Source organism: Ailuropoda melanoleuca, chromosome 7, assembly GCF_002007445.2.
Source record: "Ailuropoda melanoleuca isolate Jingjing chromosome 7, ASM200744v2, whole genome shotgun sequence".
Lineage (NCBI taxonomy): Eukaryota > Metazoa > Chordata > Mammalia > Carnivora > Ursidae > Ailuropoda > Ailuropoda melanoleuca.
In genome coordinates this window covers 49917992-49938523 of record NC_048224.1, presented here as the reverse complement: position 1 = coordinate 49938523, position 20532 = coordinate 49917992, and the positions used below count along the sequence as shown (strand labels likewise).

The window sequence follows — 20532 nt, the reverse complement described above, 5'->3', positions numbered from 1 at the left end:
GAAATGTATCGATCAAAAACAGATAAAACTAATCCATGGTGCTAGAAGTCAGCACTGGAGCCACCCTGGGAGGGGCTGATGGGGGGGGAGGCCCAAGGAAGCCTTTTGGGCGCTGTCAATGCCCTATTATCTTGATTTGGGTGGTGTTTACGTGGTTGTTGTTCATTTCAGACGCGTGCACTTTACACACCTTAGAGAAAAATAGAGAAATTTACAAAAACTTTATTGAGCTCCTACCATTTTCCAGGCATTAAGTAACAGTAACAATAGTAGTGGTTGTGAGTGTGTGTTTTTAACGTTTTGTCCAGGCTTTAAGCACTCCCAGCCCATTCCTCCCCAACCCTATCCCAACCATGATGGCACAAGGAGGAGGGGAAAGAGACCGCAGTCCTAGGCTGGATTGTTCCCCCGCCCAATCTCTCCAGGCTGTTTTCTCATCAAGGAAACTATGATTTTCCCTCTGGATTTTCAGATTGGCCAGCCACTGAGGGACGTTTTGCTAGGTAACTGCTGGCATTCAATGAAGCCGGTAACAGAGTGTTCCACAGCAGGGTTCAGAGCAAGAAATCAGGGGTGTGGGCTGCCCAGTGGACAACCACACCTGCTTGATGCATTCAGCAATGATGGGTGATGCCTGGATACACGCATTCCTGCTCTCCACCTGCAATGCCCTTATGAGTCATCTGTCTGTGACTCAGTTAGACATGGTGAGCCTCCACTATGTGCCAGGCCTTCCACCAGGCCCTTCAACACACCTTGCCTCATCCTCACTAGAACTGTCTGTAAAGGCCATTATCTTCATCTTCCAGTTGAGGAAACGGAGGCTCACAGAAAGAAAATGTCTTCTCTCAGCTCACACTGCAACAGTGGAGATTCCGACCTCATTCTGCTGGCCTCTGATCCTCTGTCCTCCCTGGATGCGTCCTTTCTGTGGGTTTCTGAAATTGCCTGAAGTCATAGTAAAGAAGCCAAATTCATTTGCTTTTGCCCTCTTGGGAGATTAATTTTTTTTTTAATTCACTAGGAAAATTGGAGTTTAAGCTGCCCTTTGGTGACAGCATTCACTCCTTATAGGAGTAGGCTTTCCTCATTGCTGACACACCCTTCCAGCCCCAGAAGAGCAGAAAATGCAGGTGTGATAAGCCTTTACCTCTATCACAAGTATTCAGCAAGACGTACTTAATTAAATATTTGAAAGAACAAATGAATGAATGGTACTATGTCGACATACTCTCCACTTGGCGCATGTCACACCATGTTAAGATTATCTCTTCTGTCCCTGCCTCTTGGATGGCAAGGAATCTCTGGATTTCGACAAGCAGCCCAAAGCCTGGCACAGAAGGGAGGGGGCCACACGTATTATAAATAAATATTACAGATAAATAAGAGAAGACCCTGGAATTTATGTCTGGGCTTCAGTAAGACCCTTAAGTCCTGTGAATTTCACACCCCACTAAACACCAGCAGCACCCACTAGTTTCAATAAGTGGTTTTATTACTGGTTAGACTTTACAAATTCTGATATTCGAACAGACTTCCACCTTAAAATTCTAAAACAACAAAGCGACCGTTGGAGGGGGTTTGATTTTTTGTTTTTTGTTTTTTTTTTTCTTTTTAGGACTATTCAAAGTAACAAACTTTTTTTTTTTTTTTTTTTACATTTTTGCTCTGGTCATAAATATACAGAGAGAAAAAGAGGGAGAGAAAAATGAACAAGTCATCCAAAGTATGGAGATAAAACAGTATTCCTAAGGCACGTGGCAGTCTTTGAAAATACAGAAGCTCTAGCCAACTTAAATTATTTGTTGTTTTTCCTCGCTCAGTCCACAAAACTGTACAGTGACACAAATGTTGTGTTGCAGATAGATTTTCCAAGTAATTCCTCAGTCCACACCGCTGCATTAGCCGGACGCGCAATTCTTTTCTTCCTCTGTTTCCAGGCGAGATCCTAAAATGTGGTTAGTTAGTTGCTCAAAGCCTCTATTTTAAAATACACTTGGAATTCAACTAAAGATAATTTCTTTTTTAAAGAAATTGGGGGGGGAGGGTGTGAGTCACTAGAAAAGGTTGGTGAGAGTCGTTTGTGAGGGGCTGTGAGGCTCGTGGCCCTCCAGGTTGCCAGGCACAGAAGTTAAGACGGACGTCACAGTTGGCAGAGCGGGGCTGGTCAAGTCTGTGAGGGTGGTGGGCGTGCTGGAGGGGCTGAGCGAGGCGTTGGAGAGCTCCGACGCGGGTCCCGACGGCGTCCCCGTCTGCAACGCGGCCTCTGTGGACTTGTCCACACCCGTGTTTTCCTGCCGTAAGAGGTTGCGCCTGAACTTGGCCCTAGCGTTCTGAAACCAGACCTGCGTGGGGCAAGAGAGAGAGAGAAGGGCTGGTTAGGAGAAGGGAGGCAGGATGTGGAAGCAGCAGAACATTTCCCCCAGAGATGCTAATCTGGGTTTGGCGGAGAGGGGGATTAAAACGCTGGGCTGGCAATTTTTGCTCTTCGTAAAATAAAAATTTCCTTTTGTCTAATGGCTGGTACTGGGTTTCCCTTTCTGTTAGAAGGTTCCAGAGCTGAGCAGCACTCTCCAGTATGGTAGCCACTAGCCACAGGTGGCTACTGAGCACTTGAAATGGGACCAGCCACAAAGTGGCTCCTTTGTAGGGGAAAACACAGAAATAGATTTGAAGACTCGGTAGGAAAAAAAGGTAGGATATCTCAATACTAATGTTTATGCTGGTTCCATGTTGAAAAGATAATATTTTAGATATACTGGGCTAAACAAAATAGAGCCTTAAAATGAATTCTACTGGTTTCTTTTTGTGTTTTGAATGTGGCTGCTAAAATATTTAAAATGGAAAATTACACACGTGGCGCACGTTTCATTTCTATTGGACAGTGCTGTTCTAGAAGATGGGCACACACCAATCATTTTTCACAATGGTTGAGAGATTCTTCTTGTCCCCTGCCCCTTGGTAGTTGCCTTTAAGCAGGCCATAGATCCCACAAGTGCTCGTTGGTACAATTTTTAAGTGATTCCTGGTCCGTAAGTGGGAAATACCAGAGTGGTGTAAAGAACGCAAAGGAAGCAGTCAATAGTTACTTTGAGGAAGAAAAAGCCAGCAGTCCTACTCCCCACCGCCATCAGGTGCAGAAGCTACTGGCTATCCCGGAACCCCGGGGTTTTAGGGGTCAGGGTGGGGTGGGCAGAGCTGCGGGATTAAAGCCAGTCCAGGGAGGTGGTGACCTGCGGATTCCTCCACCGAATCCACTACGCCCCCATGTCATTGGTGAGGGAGGTGGGGTGCGTTGTGCAGTGAGAACTGAGCTTGGTATGCAAAGAACACCAAAGAGAGAGAAGAAGCGTTTACTTTCACTTTTCCTTGGGCACAGACACGCACATCCATCGACGCCCATACCTTTGCACGCAAGCCGTATGCACTCGGGAAGACATGCACAGAAACTCATCTTCAGAGCACAACCCCCCCCCCAACTATTGACCGCCGGTCTAACTGCACAGAGAGATCTGGCTGTGCGCAGAGGTCCTCAAAGTACTTTGAGCGAGGCCTAGGAAATCCGGTGGGTGGGTGTAGGGCGGGGGCGGGGGGGGAGTCATATCTCCCCAAGAAAAAAAAGCCTGAAAGGCAGGGCCCCTTCACTTCCCTTTGCATGAGAAAAACACCCGCCAGAAGCCTCCCCATAAAACAAAGGGCCTTAGAGAATTCTACAGATTCTAGGGTGTCCAGTTGCATATTTCCAGATGTGCTTGCATCTGCCTGTCTTCCCAGTGTCTCAGGCATGGGTGGGAAGGGCTAACTCCTGGCCCCACCCTCCCCTGGGGACCACCCCCCTACGGGGGCCTGTGGCGTCAAACAAGCCTGATAAGATTTGGGCTCTATTAAAAAGCACATCCGCAAGAATCCTGGGGTAAGGAGAGACTCAGACCCCGTGAAATCAGGAAACAAAGCTGTTTCGCCGGCTCGCTGGGTCTTCCAGGAAGAAAGCGCATTTTCCCTGGCCTGCTGCCCGAAGCAAGCCCATCACCTCTTCTTGGAGGCTTGCAGATAAGTGCAGGGCTTCTCAGACCACCGTCAAAGCGCTCTTCTTAGGGAAGGGAGTCCTTCCCTGCCTGGCCTGCAGAAATATCTGCAGGGGTGAGGCTCTGTCCATCTGGCCCAGGGAGTGGTTGATGGCAAAAATCGATAGGGAACGTCCCCAGGGGCCCTCCAAAAGAGGAGGAGGCTTCCCCAAAGTCTCACGTCGGGTCTGACACAGAAGGCCAGAGCCTCGGTGTCACCCTTTGCTGCTGTCCTGGCCTGTGTGTGTCTCTCCAAGCAGTAGCTGGAGCAGGGAGCCCCAGGGGCGGCGCTCGGCTCCTAGGTCCAGGGCTCCAAGCCCTTGGGAAGGGCTGGAACCAGTTAGCTGCCAGCTGTTTGCTATTTCTCCTGCCGTTGCCCCTAACAGTGATTTGTAAACAATGACACTATCTTCCACTATCTGAGGCACTGGGAATCTGGGGGATGAAGATCAACAACTCAACCAAAAGCCGGGCTGCTGTGGGGTTTTGTGTTGGGTTGGTTTTTACCTTCCGCAGGGCTTCACCTGAGTTCTCCCCCAAAAGTCCCCACCCAAGGGGCTGTTGGGGCAGGGCCCCTGTCTAAGTCATCATCATGTCCCTGGGACATGGTACAGGGACTGGCAAAGGTGAAGAATGACTAAGGTGCGTTGACTTCGTAGTAGTAACGATAGATGCCACTTATGGACTGTCTGCGCCAGGCGCCACTCCATAACGTGCGGTGTCACCGATCAGCTCCAGGAGAAGCCAAGTAGGGGCTACTATTGTTGTCCCCACTTTATATAGATTTAAACCCAGAGAGGCTCAGCGAGGTGAAGTCACTTGCCCAAGGTCACACAGGGGCAGAGCTGAGACCGGAATCCAGGAACACCTGCCATTAAAAGTCCATGCTGTCCCCACCACAAGATCCTGACTGCGGCAGCGAAGAAATGAATGAATGAGTGAATAAACACAACAGTGACTAGGGTGCACTGGAAAAAGCACCCGATACAGCTTCCAGTTCTAGTTCTGCTACTGACCAGCCCAGGGACCTTGTACTGGTCCCTCCCCTCTGGGTCTGCCTCAGTTTCCCTACCCACACACCGAGAGGGTTGTACACAGCACACCATCTCTGTGGCCTCTCGGGGTTCTGACAGGTTGAGATGCTAGGGCAGGTGCAAGAAGATGATCTGCTCCACCCACCCATCTTCTTCAACTGACAGCCCCGTTTCTTCATCTGTGGGGAGAGCCATAGCCTGGTACCCAGGGGATCCCCAGTAAGTCCTGGGTGGATGAAGAAGCCCACACTACCTCTGACACCACCTGGCCCTGAGGCTGTGTTTTGCCTCACAAATTCCCTTCCCAAGGATTCTTTCATCAAGGGGACCCAGAGGGCCAGTGGGAAACACACCTTGCCTCACAAATCCCCTCCCGGGTCACTAAGGAAACCAGCCCAAACATAAAAGCTTTATACCCAAAGATGTCTGTTCTGGCATTCTTTAAAAAGATTTATTTTGGGAGGCGCCTGGATGGCTCAGTCAGTTGAGCATCCGACTCTTGGTTTCAGCTCATATCATGATCTCAGGGTCTTGGGATCGAGCCTCATGGGGGGTGCTCTGCGCTCAGCAGGGAGTCTGCTGCAGATTCTCTTCCTCTCCTTCTCCTCCCCCCCCCGACGTGTGCATGCACACTCTCTCTCTCTCTAAAATAAAGAAATACATCTTTTTTAAAAATAAAAATAAAAAGATTTTATTTTTAAGTAGTCTCTACACCCAACGTGGGGCTCAAACCCACAGCCCTGAGATCAGGAGTCACGTGCTCTACTGACTGAGCCAGCCAGCACGCACCCCTTCCTTTTTTTTTTTTTTAAGATTTCATTTTTACATTGTGGCATTTTTAATAACATCAAACTGATGGCTGCATGCAAAGTGTCCAACCCGACAGGACAAGTGGAAGTCACGACACAGACACTCCAGACATTGTGAGGCTAATGTCCGGTGATGAATGTGATGTGAGGAAAAAAGAATAAAAAGAACATGTCCTGGGGCACCCGGCTGGCTCAGTCGGTGGAGTGCGTGACTCTTGATCTCGGGGCTGTGGATTGAAGCCCCACATTGGGTGTAGAGATCACTTAAAAATAAAATCTTAAAAAAAAAAAAAGCAACTTCATAAAGTCATAACAACCAAATATTATTCACTAAGTTCCAGGCATGGTCTGAGGAAGGTTCTAAGCATTTTGCACATAGTAACTCATTAGTGCCTTACAAGGTAAACACCAACGTTATTGCCATTCGTAATTATTTGTTGCACATCTGTCTTCCTTCTGGATCCTAGCTCCAGCTCCAGCGGGTCCCACTCACTGTCTGGGTCATGCCCCACGCAGAATAAGGCAGAAGATGAGTGTATTTGTTGAATAAATGAGTGAACAGAGGAAAGCTAGCATTCTCAGTTCCTGTGTGCTCACACAAGTTAGTGACAACTAACCAGTCATCTGAAGAATGTTTGTAAACTGTTGGTGGTTAAAATGTATTTTCTGGGGCGCCTGGGTGGCACAGCGGTTAAGCGTCTGCCTTCGGCTCAGGGCGTGATCCCGACGTTATGGGATCGAGCCCCACATGGCTCCTCTGCTATGAGCCTGCTTCTTCCTCTCCCACTCCCCCTGCTTGCGTTCCCTCTCTCGCTAGCTGTCTCTATCTCTGTCAAATAAATAAATAAAATCTTTAAAAAAAAAATAAAATAAAATAAAATGTATTTTCTTTCAAAGTCACACCAGGGAACCCTAAGGAGACTTTCACCCTTCCAGATCAATCAGCTCCCCCACTCTGTCCCCAAGCCCAGGGCCTATTCTGCCTTCCTGACCCTTCCCCAGGAAGGAAGAGAGGCAACTCAGGGGCATGTATGTGCTGAGGAATGGTCTCCAAGCATCTGCAAAGCCTAACGTCTTCATAGACCTCTGTCGAAGGGGCCATTCTCTCTCCCAGTCACCCTGCCCATGGGTAGAGAGTGAGCCCTGTAGTGGCCATGCTGTTGCTGAGGATAATTTTGAGGACTTTTTATGCGCTTATGGCTCTACAACAGGCTTCCTGCTCTGCTTCCACGGCATCTATGACCCACTCTTTCTTTTCTCTCCATCTGTACTGCTGCTTTCTATAGCTGGATCCAAGGCAGGAGGGTCCCAGTCCCTACACTGTGCTATACTGGAAAGAGCTGTGGAATCAGACAGATCTGGGCTTGACTCCTGGCTTCATCATTTACTAGCTGTGGGACTGAGGGCAAGGGTTCTAGTCTCCCTGAACCTCAGCTTCTTCATCTGCAAAATAAAGATAATTAAATGTTTTTAATGAGTGCAAGAGAGGTCGGTTGACTGAACCCTACTGTGTAAATGTGTGTGAAGTTCATGTGCATTGAGCCCCAAATCTATACTTTATAAATTACACTTGAAGTCATCTCCTTGCAAACACCTAATGAATATTATGATCATCCCCATTTTACCGTTGAGGCCCCTGGGGCTCAGAGAGGTTAAGTCACTTGCTCACTATTGCTCAGAGAGTAAGTGGCAGAGCTGAGCGTGGACCTCACATCAGCTGACTCCAAATTCCGGCAGGGTTACTGCTGCACAGGCCTACCATATTGGTCCGTACTTATGCACAGCAGATTCAGGAACAGCCCAGAACGCCCTCCCTGCACTGCCCCCCCCATCACCTTTGGGATCACGGCCTCAATCTCAACCAGCCCCTGCATATAGATCCTCTCTGAAGGGTTGAGTGGACCACAACCTGCAGGGGCATCCAAGGCCTAGTGCCACTCAGCTGGTGTAGACAAGTGATGGGGAACCATTTCCTGGGTACCTACTTTATACCAGGCAGCACGGTGCTGGAGGCTTCCTCCAGTCATTGTCTCAATGCTCAGGAATTCTCAAGATGCAAACTAGTGTTACATTTGTTCCACAGATAAGGAATCAGGCTCAGAGAGATGGTAAGTGCCCAAATTGCACTACTCGTAAGTCCAAAGGACCTGAACCAGTCTGTTACCTTCCAAAGCCCCACCACCACCTGCCTGGCCCCAAACGACTCCCATCCCACCTCCCCGAGCTGGTCCATCAGTGGTCAGAACCCCTGGGAGAGAGTCCCACCCCGCCAGTGCCTGGCTCCTGTAACCTCCAGAAAATCACTTCATCTCACTAATTCTTAAGTTTCTCATCTGTAAAATGGGCAGGAAAATATTAAGGTAAGGCAGGTGAGTGGCTGGAAAAATAATGCTTCGCAAACTGCTGTATGATCATGAGCGGTTGTGCTGTTAGGGGATATTAAGAAGCAGTGCGTGAGATTTGGAGGTCTGAGAAGAGGGAGAACAGTGGTTCTGTATGCCTTATGGGTATGACCACCGCCACCCCCAACAACATACAGGCTCTCGATGATACACTCGGAGGCAGTCACTGCTGGGGTGGCTTCGTGGAGAAAGAGCCATGTCCATTGACCAGAGACAGGCTTGGGTTCGGATCCAGCTCTGCTACTTACTAGCAAAGTGTGACTTGGGACGAGTGGAAATCGTTTGGGCCTCAATGTTCTCATCTGTACAGCACGGAGGAGGTTATCATGATGCCTGACAGTGAGAACTCAATGAGCAAACATGTTTCACAGGCCTTTCAAAGTGCCTGGCACACAGCAGCGCACCCCAGTATTTACTGATTAGGAGACACCGTAACTGTCAGGACTCTTCTGCCTCCACTAGTTCCTTGCCTCTGGCTTTTCTGAGTCCCCATGGTGGAGGGGGCACACAGGTGTGAGCAGGCCTGGCTCAGGGTTCTAGGGGAGGAAGGCGCAGGGCAAGCACTCACCCAGGTCCCTCAGGTGAACCTTTCCTTACACGAAGAACAGTCAGTTCTTCTTCCGGTCTCCCGCAGAAGCCCCCTCTCCCAACTGATCACACTACGGGGAAACTGAATGTAGGTCTGTTTCTACAGTTAAGAGGGCGAATTTCTTCAGAGCTAGGTCTGTGGTTCATTCATCTCTGTGTCCCCAGGGCCTGGTGCCAATAGATATTTGGTCAGATGAAAGAATGAGAGATAACTAAACTGGAAACCTGATTTGTTCCTAAATCAGAGAACCAAGCCTGCTGCCTCCAAGGCCAACAGTGCGGCTCCTCATCCAGATTGGGACTCCTACGAGGCTTTACTTGTTATCATTTAATCAGCGTAACAGGGACAGGTAAATAATGGTGCCCATTTTACAGGTGAGAAAGCTGTGGCTCAGAGAGGGTAACTGATCTGTTCAGGAGCCACAGCCTGGGAGTAGAGGGACAGAACCGAACCCAGGTCCTCCTGAGCTGAGCTCTGCTTCACTCCAAGTCCCTGCTCCTGCCCTGGCCTGCTCCCAGGGGTTGGTTCACCGAACGGCCCTCACCAGCTTGCCCTAAGGGGTTCTAAATACGGGAAGGGACAAAGTATCCTACTACCCAGAGGAACGGCAGGGGTGCCAAGGAGGGTCCTCAGACCCTAACCTAAGAAGGTAAAGTCCGAGGGAAACGGACAAAGGGGATCCGTGACCCCGTTGGGCGCAGCAGTGTCCTCCCCCACCTTTCTCAAGCCCAGGACAAAGGGACCCGCAGGACAAAGGGACCCGCAGGCCAAAGGGACCCAAACGGGAGGGGCGGGGCCCACGCGAAGCAGGGGGCGGGCCCAGAGCGGCGCATCAGGGTCCCATTGGCCAGCCCTCGCCTCCTCCGGCTATGTCACTGAGCCCGCCCGAGACCAAGCTGCCCCAGAAGCCCTCGCGTTGCACAGGGAGCCCTCGCGTTGCGCAGGGGGTGCAGGCAGCAGGGCCAACCCGGCTTCGGGCCAGGAACTCCCGGATCCCCGGGAACCTACCGATCAGCGCCGGAGTCACAGTCCCATCCCGCCACCGCCATCACACCCAAAATGCTCTCCCCCTCCCCCACACACACTCGCAGGAAATCTAGGGCGGTTGCGCAGCCCTTGGTATGCATCATCGGCACCCTCACCCCCTCAGTGTCCCGGTCCCCCAGCCCTCAGTCCCCAGTGACCTGGGGCTGGAGGGTAAATCAGACCGGCCTGGACTCGAATCCCAGCGCCTCCCCTCCTGCCGTGAGACCTCGTTCAGATCTTCGCCTCTTGATTTTCTAACCCCAAAATGTGCTTTGCTATCCCTATGACCGCATGTTCTAAGGAATAAACTGGTTAAACTGTTCTATAGAGGAAGATATTCTCCCCCCACCTTATGGCTATACAGATAGGAAAACTGAAGTCCAGTGACCAGAATAATCATTCACACTAGTTAGCACCAGCTGGTTTATTAATCTAGTTAATGTTATTCTTAGCTACCATCCACTGCACAGTTAAGGTCAGCTACCGTGGTGGACCCTTATATTATCCCAATGGCTCCTCCAATAAGCCTGCAGTATAATCTCTGGTGTCTGTTTTACATATGGGGAAACTGGGACTCAGAGGAGTGAAATGACTTGCCCAGGACCATTAAATGAGTAAGAGGAGGAGCTGAAGATCTGAGAAGTGGTGGCCCAAATCTCTGCCACGAATTCGGGTCATGCAGGAGCCTGGGACTCCCCAAACTGTGTTTCTTAACATCTTTGGGGTATGGACAGACCCTTCAAAAATCCGGTGAAAGGTCTGGAGCCTCTCTGTGCAGAAAGCACCCTAACCAGTGCAGTTCTGCCGGGTTTCAGAGGTGCCTTTCTGCTTCCAGCTCCCCGCAGGCAGATGAGCCTCAGGGGTCAGCCCACACCCCCCTAAGTCTAAGAAATAACAAAGAGACAGAAGAAAAATCTAGAGAAAGAGGAACTAGAGAGGACGAGTGAGGAGCAAGAAGCAAAAGGAGCAAACAGCTCATGCAACTGTCTTGGCGGGGCATCCTGGGATGTTCTGGATTTATCCAGAACGCTTGAAACTTTTACTACGTGAACACTTTGAGTGTCACGGAAGTAATAAAGAGGAACGAAGAACTGTTTATAAAAAAGAGGCTAGGAGTGAAGACAAAGAGGGCAGAGGGACACACACAAAATAGAAAAGTTGAGAGACAAACATTGAAAGAGAAGCGGTAAAGTGAGGGGGGACCCACAACCCTGAAACGCAGCTAGAGACTGAAAAGATGGAGAAAGAGCACAGAATGACAAAGAGAAGGGCAGACAGTGGGTGGAAGGTCCTTCCGAGGCCCACGGCAGTTGTGGGGTTCCGCTCCAGGCCCTGGAGGCCCCCGGTGCCCCCACCCTCAGCCCCTGCCCCGGCCCAGCTGACCTGGAGGACTCGCTTGGTGAGGCCGGTCTTTTGCGCGAGCTGCTTCAAGTCCTTGGCGTCGGGGTTGTGGTTAATGGCAAAGTAAGACTTCATGGTCCGAAGCTGGTGGTGCTTGAAGGAGGTGCGCATGCGCTTTGTTTTCTGGCTGCTCGGGTAGGGCTGGTCGCGGTCCAGGTGCTCTGCGTCGTTCTCGTTGCAGCTCAGCGCTGGGGAGGGGACACGCAGAGGCGGCAGGTAAACCTCCTGACCTGACCCCCTACACTGCCTAGTCCACCCCTGCCCCACCTGCCACCAAAAGTTTTTAGCTTCAGGACCAAGCCACATGCTTGGTCTCACCACACTGAGATGAAAATATTATCCCCATTTGTAGATTTATAGGAGAATTTGAGGCTCACAGAGAGCCATGTGCCCAGGGTCTCTCAGCTAGTAAATGCCGGATTCAAACCCAGCTCTAAGAGAGTCCAAAAACCATTCTGAGCCATCCTGTTATAGTAAGAACAACAGCAGGTACAACTTATTGGTGGCTTCTGGACTCCAGGCGATGAGCTTAAAGGCCTTACATACTTTCATTGAGTCCTTAAAACAACCCTATTAGTCTGGCATTATTTCCTCCTTTTTACAGATGTTGAAACTGAGGCTCAGAAAGGAAAGTCACTTGACTGAGGACAGAGCAGTGCACAGGGCTCCAGGGCCCACGCTGCTCCCGTTTCCCCTTGCACTCCCTAAGGAGGGAGGCTGTCTCCAGTCTCCCCCCACCACCACCACCACCACCAAGCCTGGGGCGGGCACCTGAAAGCTGATGACTGACCTCTCTCCACTCACTTTGATTTCACCTTCATCGGTTCCCCAACCCCAAAGTTCTGGCTGACCCTGGGCCATGGGCAGTGGGCCAAGGTGGGAAACTGTATTTTGTAGTTTATTTTCTCCCCCTGCCCCGGGAAGCCCTTGCTTCCCAGTTATACAGACTGGCTGAAGGAGGCAGGGAGGCGAAGCGATTTCTAGAAATCTCACAGAGTGGCAGAATTCTAGCCGAAAGAGAAGGAAGTTGGAGGAAGAAATTAACATATATCTGACACCTAGGGTATGCTTTGGGCTTTACATACATCATGGGGCCTTCACTGCTGCTCCAAGAGGTGGCTACTGTTATTCATCTCATTTGTGACATGAGGAAACGAATGCTAAGGGAAATGAAGCCACGTGTACGTAGCCTCACCACTGGTAAGGGCTGAGGCTGGATTCAGCACTGCAGTCCTTGCCGGGTTCCTGCCACTACGCCACAAAGGCAGGTAAAGATGAGCATGACTCTTTGGGGAGCCAGTCCCCATCCAGAAGGGGCCCAGCTGGGGCCTGGCTGCCAATGCCTGGAAGGCAATGGGGGTGAGGAACAGGGGCAGAGACCTAAGGTCTCAGAAAGTTACCTGGCAACCTGGTGCCTGGTGGGGACAGGAACAACTCCCCTCCAAGATTCCTTCATCACATCCCGAGCCATCCTACATGTAAGGTCTTACTTTGGGGAAAACCTCATAAGAGATTAATTCAGTCCCTCTAAAGCGGACAACTGGGAACATGTCTTGTGCCCCATCATATGCCCATAATAAAGCTGCCAAGTTTAGCAAATAAAAATGCAGGTTGTCCAGTTAAATCTGAATTTCAGACGAACAACGAAAAATTCCTTAGTATGAGTATGCCTCTAATTTTGCATGGGACATACCTATACTGAAAACTGATTTGTTGTTTACCTAAGATTCAAATATTGCAGTGGATATGCTTACACTGAAAAATTATTTGTTGTTTATTTAAAATTCAAAATTGCATTGGATACACTTACACTAAATATTTATTTGTTGTTTACTTGTAATTCAAATTTAACTGGACATCCTGCATTTTATCTGGCAAAACCACTTCAGAAGTACTCCTGATTTCCTGGTGACCTACTCCACCCACTGCTTAGGTGGGGAGCAGTCCCTTACAGAAAGAATTTGCAAGATGCTGGTCTTGTCACTAACCTCGAAACTGTCAGCAAGTGGCTGCTAAGGGTCCCTTTCCACATGCACCCAGGCACCCAAGTCCCCCACCAGGGCTGTACTCCCACAGAAAGCACTCAGAGTGAAGAACGGGGTCCAGCAATGTAAAAGGGATCAGAAAATGACTCCAAACGGAATCCATGGAAACTGCCCTGCCCCCACTGCAGGGAGCGACCCTCATCTTGCCCCCGTCCCCAGCTCCACGGGGGTGGGGCAGGCCTCCCCACAGGGGATCTCTGGGCCCATCCCTCTGCCCAGTCCCCGCCTGGGCCTTGCTACTGTTAATGAGCTCCGTGGGGACCCCGGCGCCCCGCGCACCCAAGGGACGTGCCCCAAGTGCAGCCTAGATCTAGGGGGGAGGTGGTTTGGGGGAGGGAGAGAGAAAGGGCACAGAAAGGGGAGAAAGAGATGGAGGTAGAAAGAGAGAAGGGAGAGAGGGTAAAGAAGAGGGGATAGGGAGGCAAGATGGACAGAGCCAGGAAAAAAGGGGCGAGACTGAGGAAAGGGAAGCAGTGGAGATGTGGAGAACGGGCGAGAGAGAGAGAGAGAGAGAGAGAGAGAGAGAGAGAGAGCTACAAAGACAGAAAGAAATCAGGAGAGACACAGAGAGAGCCTGAGGGGACAGCGAGGCCTGGAAAAAGAGGGGACTGTATGGTGGGGGGTCCAGGTTAAGGAACTGAATCCCGGATCTCGAGGAAACGAGGTCCCTGTGGGAAAGCCTATTCCGAAGCCGTTACTGGCTGGGGAGTGGCGAAAAGGGGAGAGAGGGGAAAGGAAGGGAGGGCAGAAAAGGAGCTGGCCCAAGATTGGGAGGCCGAGTAGGCCAGCGGCCAGGACGGGGGGCTGCGCTGGGGAAGTGAGGGCGGCCTGGAAGGGGCCGTTGGGCCCAGATTTGTCCGGTACCCCAGGTGCCCTCACTCCCGCCCCCCACGCCCCAGCCGGGTCGAGATTCCCCAAGATCGGATCCGGGGAGGAGCGAGGGGCCGAGGGGAGGGGGAGGACCGGGCTTTCTCTCTCCCTTTTTTTTTTTTCCTCTCAATTAGGCCGATTCAATGGAGCTAAAGAGCTCGTAAAATCATGAATAATTTACTCGTGATCTGTTATTAACCCATCGGGTTTCGAGCTCTTGTCGCTGGGACTGAACCTGTAATCAAATCTGACTTCGCCTCATTTTACTAAAGACGAGATTGTAGGTTCAATTGTCTAAATAATGGATTGGAATCAAATCAGTAATTACGCCGCCAGGCACACACACAAAAAGCTGGGGCTGGGGGAGGCCCGGGCGTCCGGCTGGTCCGCGCGGGACTCCCGCGGCCGTGGCGTACAAACCCCGGTGCAAAGTGCGCGGCCCGGGCCCCTCGCGGGCTCCGAGCTCCTCGTCTGCGCCCCAGGCCGGCGGGCGGCTCCGCTCCGGGGTGGGGGAAGCTTTCAGTTCTGCGTCTGGGACCGGGGCTGCGCTCTCGCCCCGTGGGGCAGCCTGAGGAGGGCTGCCGTGGCCACCGCCCCGGAAGGACTTTCAGACCCTGCGGCCCCGCCGCTCCGGCTGCCCTGCTCTCGGCGGCGGGCCGCGCGCACCGACGGCGCCCCAGCCCATTCTGCCCGAGCCCACCGCCTTGGGAGAAGGTGCCGCCGTTCCGCCACCGGACTGGCCCACGGAGCGGGGGGCTTCGCAAGGAGGGGCAGGGCCGGGCTGGATGGACCCCTGGGCGTGGGACACACACCCACCAGCTCTTGGGCTCACACTCAGAACCACGCACACACGCACACAGACTCTTGCTTAGACACACCACCGGCGGTCTCACCCTCCACGGCCCCCTTTCCAGTCCCGGCGGCCCCACGGCCCACACTGAGGCCATTTCTCTCCTGCCGGGCCGGGAGGGAAGGGAGGAGAACCGGAGCCAGACTTGGGGAGGCCTGGCCGGGCCTGCTGGGGCCCGGCGCGGCCAGGAAGAAGACCCGTTTCCCCAGCCTGGTCCCGGGAGCCCCGAATAAGCGAGCGGCACGGCCACCGCCGGCGCGCCGTGCGTGGTTTCCACCGCCAGAGCCAAGGCTGGAGACGCGCGCGCAGGCAGAGAAAAAAAGACCCGAACAGAGAAACAAACACACGGAAGGACAGAGAGAGACAGAGAGAAAGGGGGATCGAGAGAGTCGAAAGGAAAAAAAGAGAGAGGGGACACAGAAAAAAACGAGGAGCAGGCGTGAGAGGGGGTGTCTTGTAGAGGTGCCAGCTCCCTTGAAACTCAGCCTCCAGCCGCATCTTCCTGCTCGGTGCCGCCGGACCTCGCCAGGGAAGGCGGCAGAGCAGCAAAAAACACAGATATACTTCTGCACCCTTCTGCCTTTCTATTCCCAACCCAGTTGCTAACCTGCCTACCAGAAAAGCAGGATCCCACTCACCATGCGCCCGTGGCGGAGGTCGGCTGCTGCTAGCTACTGGGGGCCGGCCCCATTTGATATATAGACACGGCTTTGTTTTGGGGGACCTGGCCCGGACTCGGCTTAGTCTATTTTCAGGGTGGGGAGAGATGAGGCGTGGAAGTTTTAGAGAGCTGGCATCTCCGGTAAAACCTTCAACAAATCTTTAATCTGCCGCCACAGACCTGCCTGCCGCCACTGCACCATCTACCAGACTGGGGGCTGCATTTTCCTCCCAGCTCCACATACCGAGACACCTACGTCCATCATCTTCCAACAAGCAACTTCGTTAGAGCGAACAGGGGACCCCCCCACACACCCGCTGAATTTTCTTCCCCCAGCCAGCTCCGATTTTTAAAGATCAAAATAACCCTGACTTCTTCCCTGAGGCTGCCCTCTCCCCACAGTCCTGGGGTTTTGTTTTGTTTTGTTTTCCACTTGTGCATTAGACTAAGGGGAAAAGGAGGAAGAAAACAAAAATCTCCGAATCCGATTCTGCCGCAAACGAAAGAAAGAAAATAATTGCAAATAAACTCTATCTAGTTCAGAAGCCCGGGGAGTCATAAACCTTTCCCGGCCTTGCAGACGTCGGGCAGATGTTGACGGTTCAATTTGCCGGGCCCCAGAACCTCCGCAGCTGTCCTGAGCCGGGAGGGACGCGGGAGGGGGTAGAGCCTCTCCTGGAACTGCCCGGGGTTCAAAGATGCCGGAAATGCGAAGCGAGCCCTCCACCCTACTCGGCGCGCGAGGCTAGGCCTACTCCGGTCGCATCCCCAGGCACCGGCTTCCGAGGGCTGCAGCTCTCAAACCAGCGCCCAAAACTTGGAGGAAGGAGCCCGGGGAAAACCGAGACCTGGCGGAACAGGAGGATCGGGGCGGGCTCAGCGAGCCGCTCTCGTTCATAAGGGTCCTGGGCCCCAGTTTCCCGAGCCTGCTGCCCTCAGGACATTTCATAGGACCTGGCCAAATGCCAGGCTGAGCTCGTGGCCCCCTCCCCCGGCCACCGCCAGTCCTTTCTCTTGGGACCCTCGCTGCCCTGCCTTGTCGTTCATGCATCGCCCCAGCTCCCATCCTCAGCCGCGCCAACCCAGAGCCAGTTTGGTGTCGGCTCAACCTTGCTTTCTCTGTCCTTGTACTTTCCCACCAGCAAAGCAGAGGGGGAAAGGCCCAAACCAAAAAGCTGTCTCTGAAAATTTTCTCAGCGACGGCGCTCTGCCCCGGGGTCAGCGAGACTCAAATGCACCTTCTCCTCCCACTCCCTCCGAGCGCGCTTGGGCTGGAGCTGAGGAGCCTAATGTCCCTTCTGCCAGGTGGTCCCGTGCTTAGGGAGTGGGGAGTCTAAGGACTAGAGTATGCAGAGTGATCAAGATGTATATCCATGTCACAATGACATTCACTCCAGCTCCACACAGGCGACGCCACGCACTTTCCCCCAACCCGACGGGGGCGCTCCGTGCGCCTCGCACTCACCAGCGTTGTAGGCCGCCAGATCCGCCCCGGGGCCGGGGCTCTTGCGCTTCCTCGGCCGCCCCTTCTGCACCGTGCCCACACCATTGTAGTAGGGAAGACCCAGCGGGTTGGCCCCGGCCGCGCCCAGCCCGGCGCTCTTGGCCGCGGCTGCTGCAGCTGCCGCCGCCGCCACGTCGGCGTGGTTGAAGTGCGCGGGGTACTCGCCCTGCAGCAGCGCCTCGAAGTGCAAGCGGCAGTAGACCAGGCTGTCCTTCATGCCGAAGTGGTCACCCGTGGTCAGCATCTTGTTACACGTGGTGCATGTGAAACAGTTGAGGTGATAAACCAAGTCCCGAGCACGCATCACCATCTCCGAGGCTGAGATGCCCAGGTGGCAGCGGGCACAGCGCTGCACAGAGAACCGCCTGTAGGGACCATGGAGGGAGGGACTGTGGGGACACACGGTTGGGTACCCCCCATATCCCTCCTCCAGGTGCCACTGCTGCCACTGGGGGAAATCTCTCCCGTAAGATGGGAACCAGTCTTAAGCAGGAGGATGGGGGAAGAGGGAACTAGATTTTGGCCCAGGTCTCGTCCTACCCTAAAATATAGTTTCCCTTAACCATACTCATGTCCACAAGGCTTCTACTTTACCCAGAGCCTGGGCAACCCCCAGGAAAGCCTTTGCATGGGAACCAGGGAGGGAGGGCTGCCCACTTACCCTTTCTCATCCTTTACCCCTGCCCTCCACACCAGCGCCTGAGAATCCTACAGAGCTTTGTAATTTGGAAGAAACACAGAGATGGGGAAAGAGAGAGGGAGGGAGGAAGAGAGAGAGAGAAAGGGAATATAAACAGACCCTAACCCTAAACCAAAGAGGAGAAACAAGACACTTGGAGCCTGTTCGTGACTCTGGTTCTTTAACACTACAGGCAGCTTTCACTCCCAGATCCACGAAAGACCCAGGAATGCACCCAACTGATCCTCCAGCTCTCCCTCCAAATTTGTCCCACACCAGCCCAGGCTGCCTAGGTTGGGGGGGGGCGAGTAATGCCTATTTCTTTTCCATCTGCTTGACCCAAGAAACGTCAAAGGGAGAGGGGTGCAAGGACCCCCCACCCAAGCTTATTTCTGTGTCTGAGCTCAGAAGAGGCTCCTTTTCTCTGGGTCCCTATACTTCTCAGACCTTTCCAAGAGTTCCCTCAAATTGCTGCTTAGAAAGGTTGTCACCCAATTTGTACTGGCTTGGAGAAGGGGGGGCTAGGTAGGGAACTCCCCCTTGGGACTGGAGGGAAGAGAGCCGGGAGCAGATCGTGTGTGAGGGTCCTGAGGGGCAGGGGGTCCCCAGGTGGGGGGCTACCTGTAGTAGTCTTCCTTGCAGTAGATGCTTCCGTCCTTGCTGAAACAGGTGAGCTCCGACTCCAGGTTGAGCTTGCACTCACAACACTTGAGGCAGCGCATGTGCCACTGCTTGTCCACCGCCAGCAGGTAGTAGCGGTCGGAGATCTTGCCCCCGCAGCCGGCGCACAGCGCAGCGCGGTCACTGCTGATGGACGGCATGGTCTGCGGAGGGAGGGAGGCAGGAGACCGAGGCGCCTGCATCAGCCTGCGACTTCGCCACTGCCGCTGCCGCCGCAGGGAAACGGGCACCCGCAGCTCCCTCCGATGCTCCGGCCAGCCCTAAACGCAAAGAGGGCCGCCAGGGTGTGCGGTGCGCCTCCTCCACCCCAAAAGGCCCATATTCAGGAGGCTCAGAACCGAGGCCCGCCCACACAGCCCAAGCCGGCCACAGGCCCAGGCCTGGCTGCTGGCCTGGCTGGTTCTCCCTCCCTAGTTCTCCCCCTTCCTGCCCCCTCTGCCCTTTTCCCAGAAAGGCTTGGGCTGTTTTGAGGGCTGGGGTAGCAGCGGCTACTCCAGTCAAGCCCTCCAAAAGCTCCCTTAAAACTGTTTCCTAAAAGAGCCACTCTGCTGGGCCCCAGGAAAAGGGGTAAGATGACCATTAAAAGTCACCCTCTACACAGACTCCTCTGGGGAGACGCACAGAGTTCCTGACCCTGAGCCCCAGTGATCTCTGGATCCTTACGCCAAAGGCTTAAGCCAGGACAGGTCGCAGCCACCCCTGCCCCTCCACCACCTTGGCCACACTGGCTGGGGCCCTCTTGGGTCCTGGGAGATGGTGAGCCGAGTGCAGAAGCACCCTCAAAGTCTCTGAGTGCAGGACAGGCTGAGAGTTCAATCCGGAAAGAAGAGCTCAGAAGCTGGAGGCACTGGGGCTGCTGCTCTTGCCTTCCAAGTGGAGAAGCTTTGCCTGGGCTCCCTAGCTCCTCAGCCTCTAAAGGTCACTTCTGGGCCCAGCTTGGATAAGCAACTGCGCGCCTGGCCCCCTGGGAGGTCTGAGGTGAGGAACTGGCTATTTGGGGCTGGGCTGGCAAAGCCAGGTGTGGAGATTCGGATGAACTCTCCTTCCGCAAGAGCCAGGCCAGAGCCTGAACTGCAAGCCCTGGCCTGGCCAGGTCGGATGGCCAGGAGGCCAGGGACGTGATCAACGAAAAGCACCGGCCCAGAAGACCTGGACCCCTGAAATTGTGCTGGAGAGAGAACGTGGATTGCCAGGAGGCGGGTCGGGAGCGGCCCACGCCAGCTGAAGCCCTAGTGCTCCCGTTTGGTTCGCCTTTCCCCGCGCCGCAGGCGGCGCCGCCAGCAGCTACAGCCGAGTGGTGGAGGGGAACGCGGAGCTGGCGACCAGAGGGCCCGGTGTAGTGAGAAGAGAGCCATTCCGGGACGCGGGTAGGACTTCGCTCCCACTTCGGGAGAAATGCTCTCTTGCACCCTTGGGGTCTGAAATTTCGGTTTAAACCTTGTTTCCCTCCTCCGCCCCAACAGCCGGGTTTCCCCCGAGCCGGGAGCTGCGGGCCTTGCATCCTGTCCGCGGATCCCCTGCGCCCAGTCCCGTGCGGCACGAAGGACGCTCCCCAAAGTGCCCCCAAACTTCGGAGAGCAGAAGCGCGGACCGACCCGGCCCCGTCCCAGCTTTCAGCCCCGACCCCGCAGCCGTGCGCCTACCGTCTCCGTGTCGCCGCGGTCGATGGCGGAGCTGATGGCGGGAGCCTCGCTCTTGGCCCTGCGGTCCATCTCGTCGATGACCCCGTGCACCTCGGGGCCCGACAGACTGTGGAACAGCATCGCGGCGGGACCGGCGGGGCCGGGGGCGCGGCTCCTCCGCGGGAGGGCTTGCCCCCCGCCTCAGCTGCCTGGCGCTCCCGGCGCTAACGGGCCCGGTGCATCGCCACCGCGGCCCCGGCCCCGCCCGAGCTCGGCTGCGCCCAGGCCGGGCTCC

At 54.0% G+C, this 20532-nt stretch overlaps 1 protein-coding gene across 2 annotated transcripts in view; it reads right to left on the bottom strand.

Moving 5' to 3' along the window:
• Nucleotides 1–1473: 1473 nt before the first annotated feature.
• LHX2 (LIM homeobox 2) overlaps nucleotides 1474–20532 on the bottom strand; it is a 30816-nt gene continuing 11757 nt past the window's right edge. Inside the window, exons 1-5 of one of the 2 annotated variants that reach the window (XM_002919998.4) lie at nucleotides 20259–20526; nucleotides 18556–18758; nucleotides 17217–17620; nucleotides 11308–11513; nucleotides 1474–2345 (exon numbers count right to left, since the gene is read on the bottom strand). In XM_002919998.4, the coding sequence (XP_002920044.1) occupies nucleotides 2058–2345; nucleotides 11308–11513; nucleotides 17217–17620; nucleotides 18556–18758; nucleotides 20259–20378 (1221 nt within the window). In that variant the 5' untranslated portion in view covers nucleotides 20379–20526 and the 3' untranslated portion in view covers nucleotides 1474–2057. Of the gene's footprint in view, nucleotides 2346–11307; nucleotides 11514–17216; nucleotides 17621–18555; nucleotides 18759–20258; nucleotides 20527–20532 lie in introns of those variants that run through there. The other variant, XM_034664486.1, reaches the window with a different exon arrangement.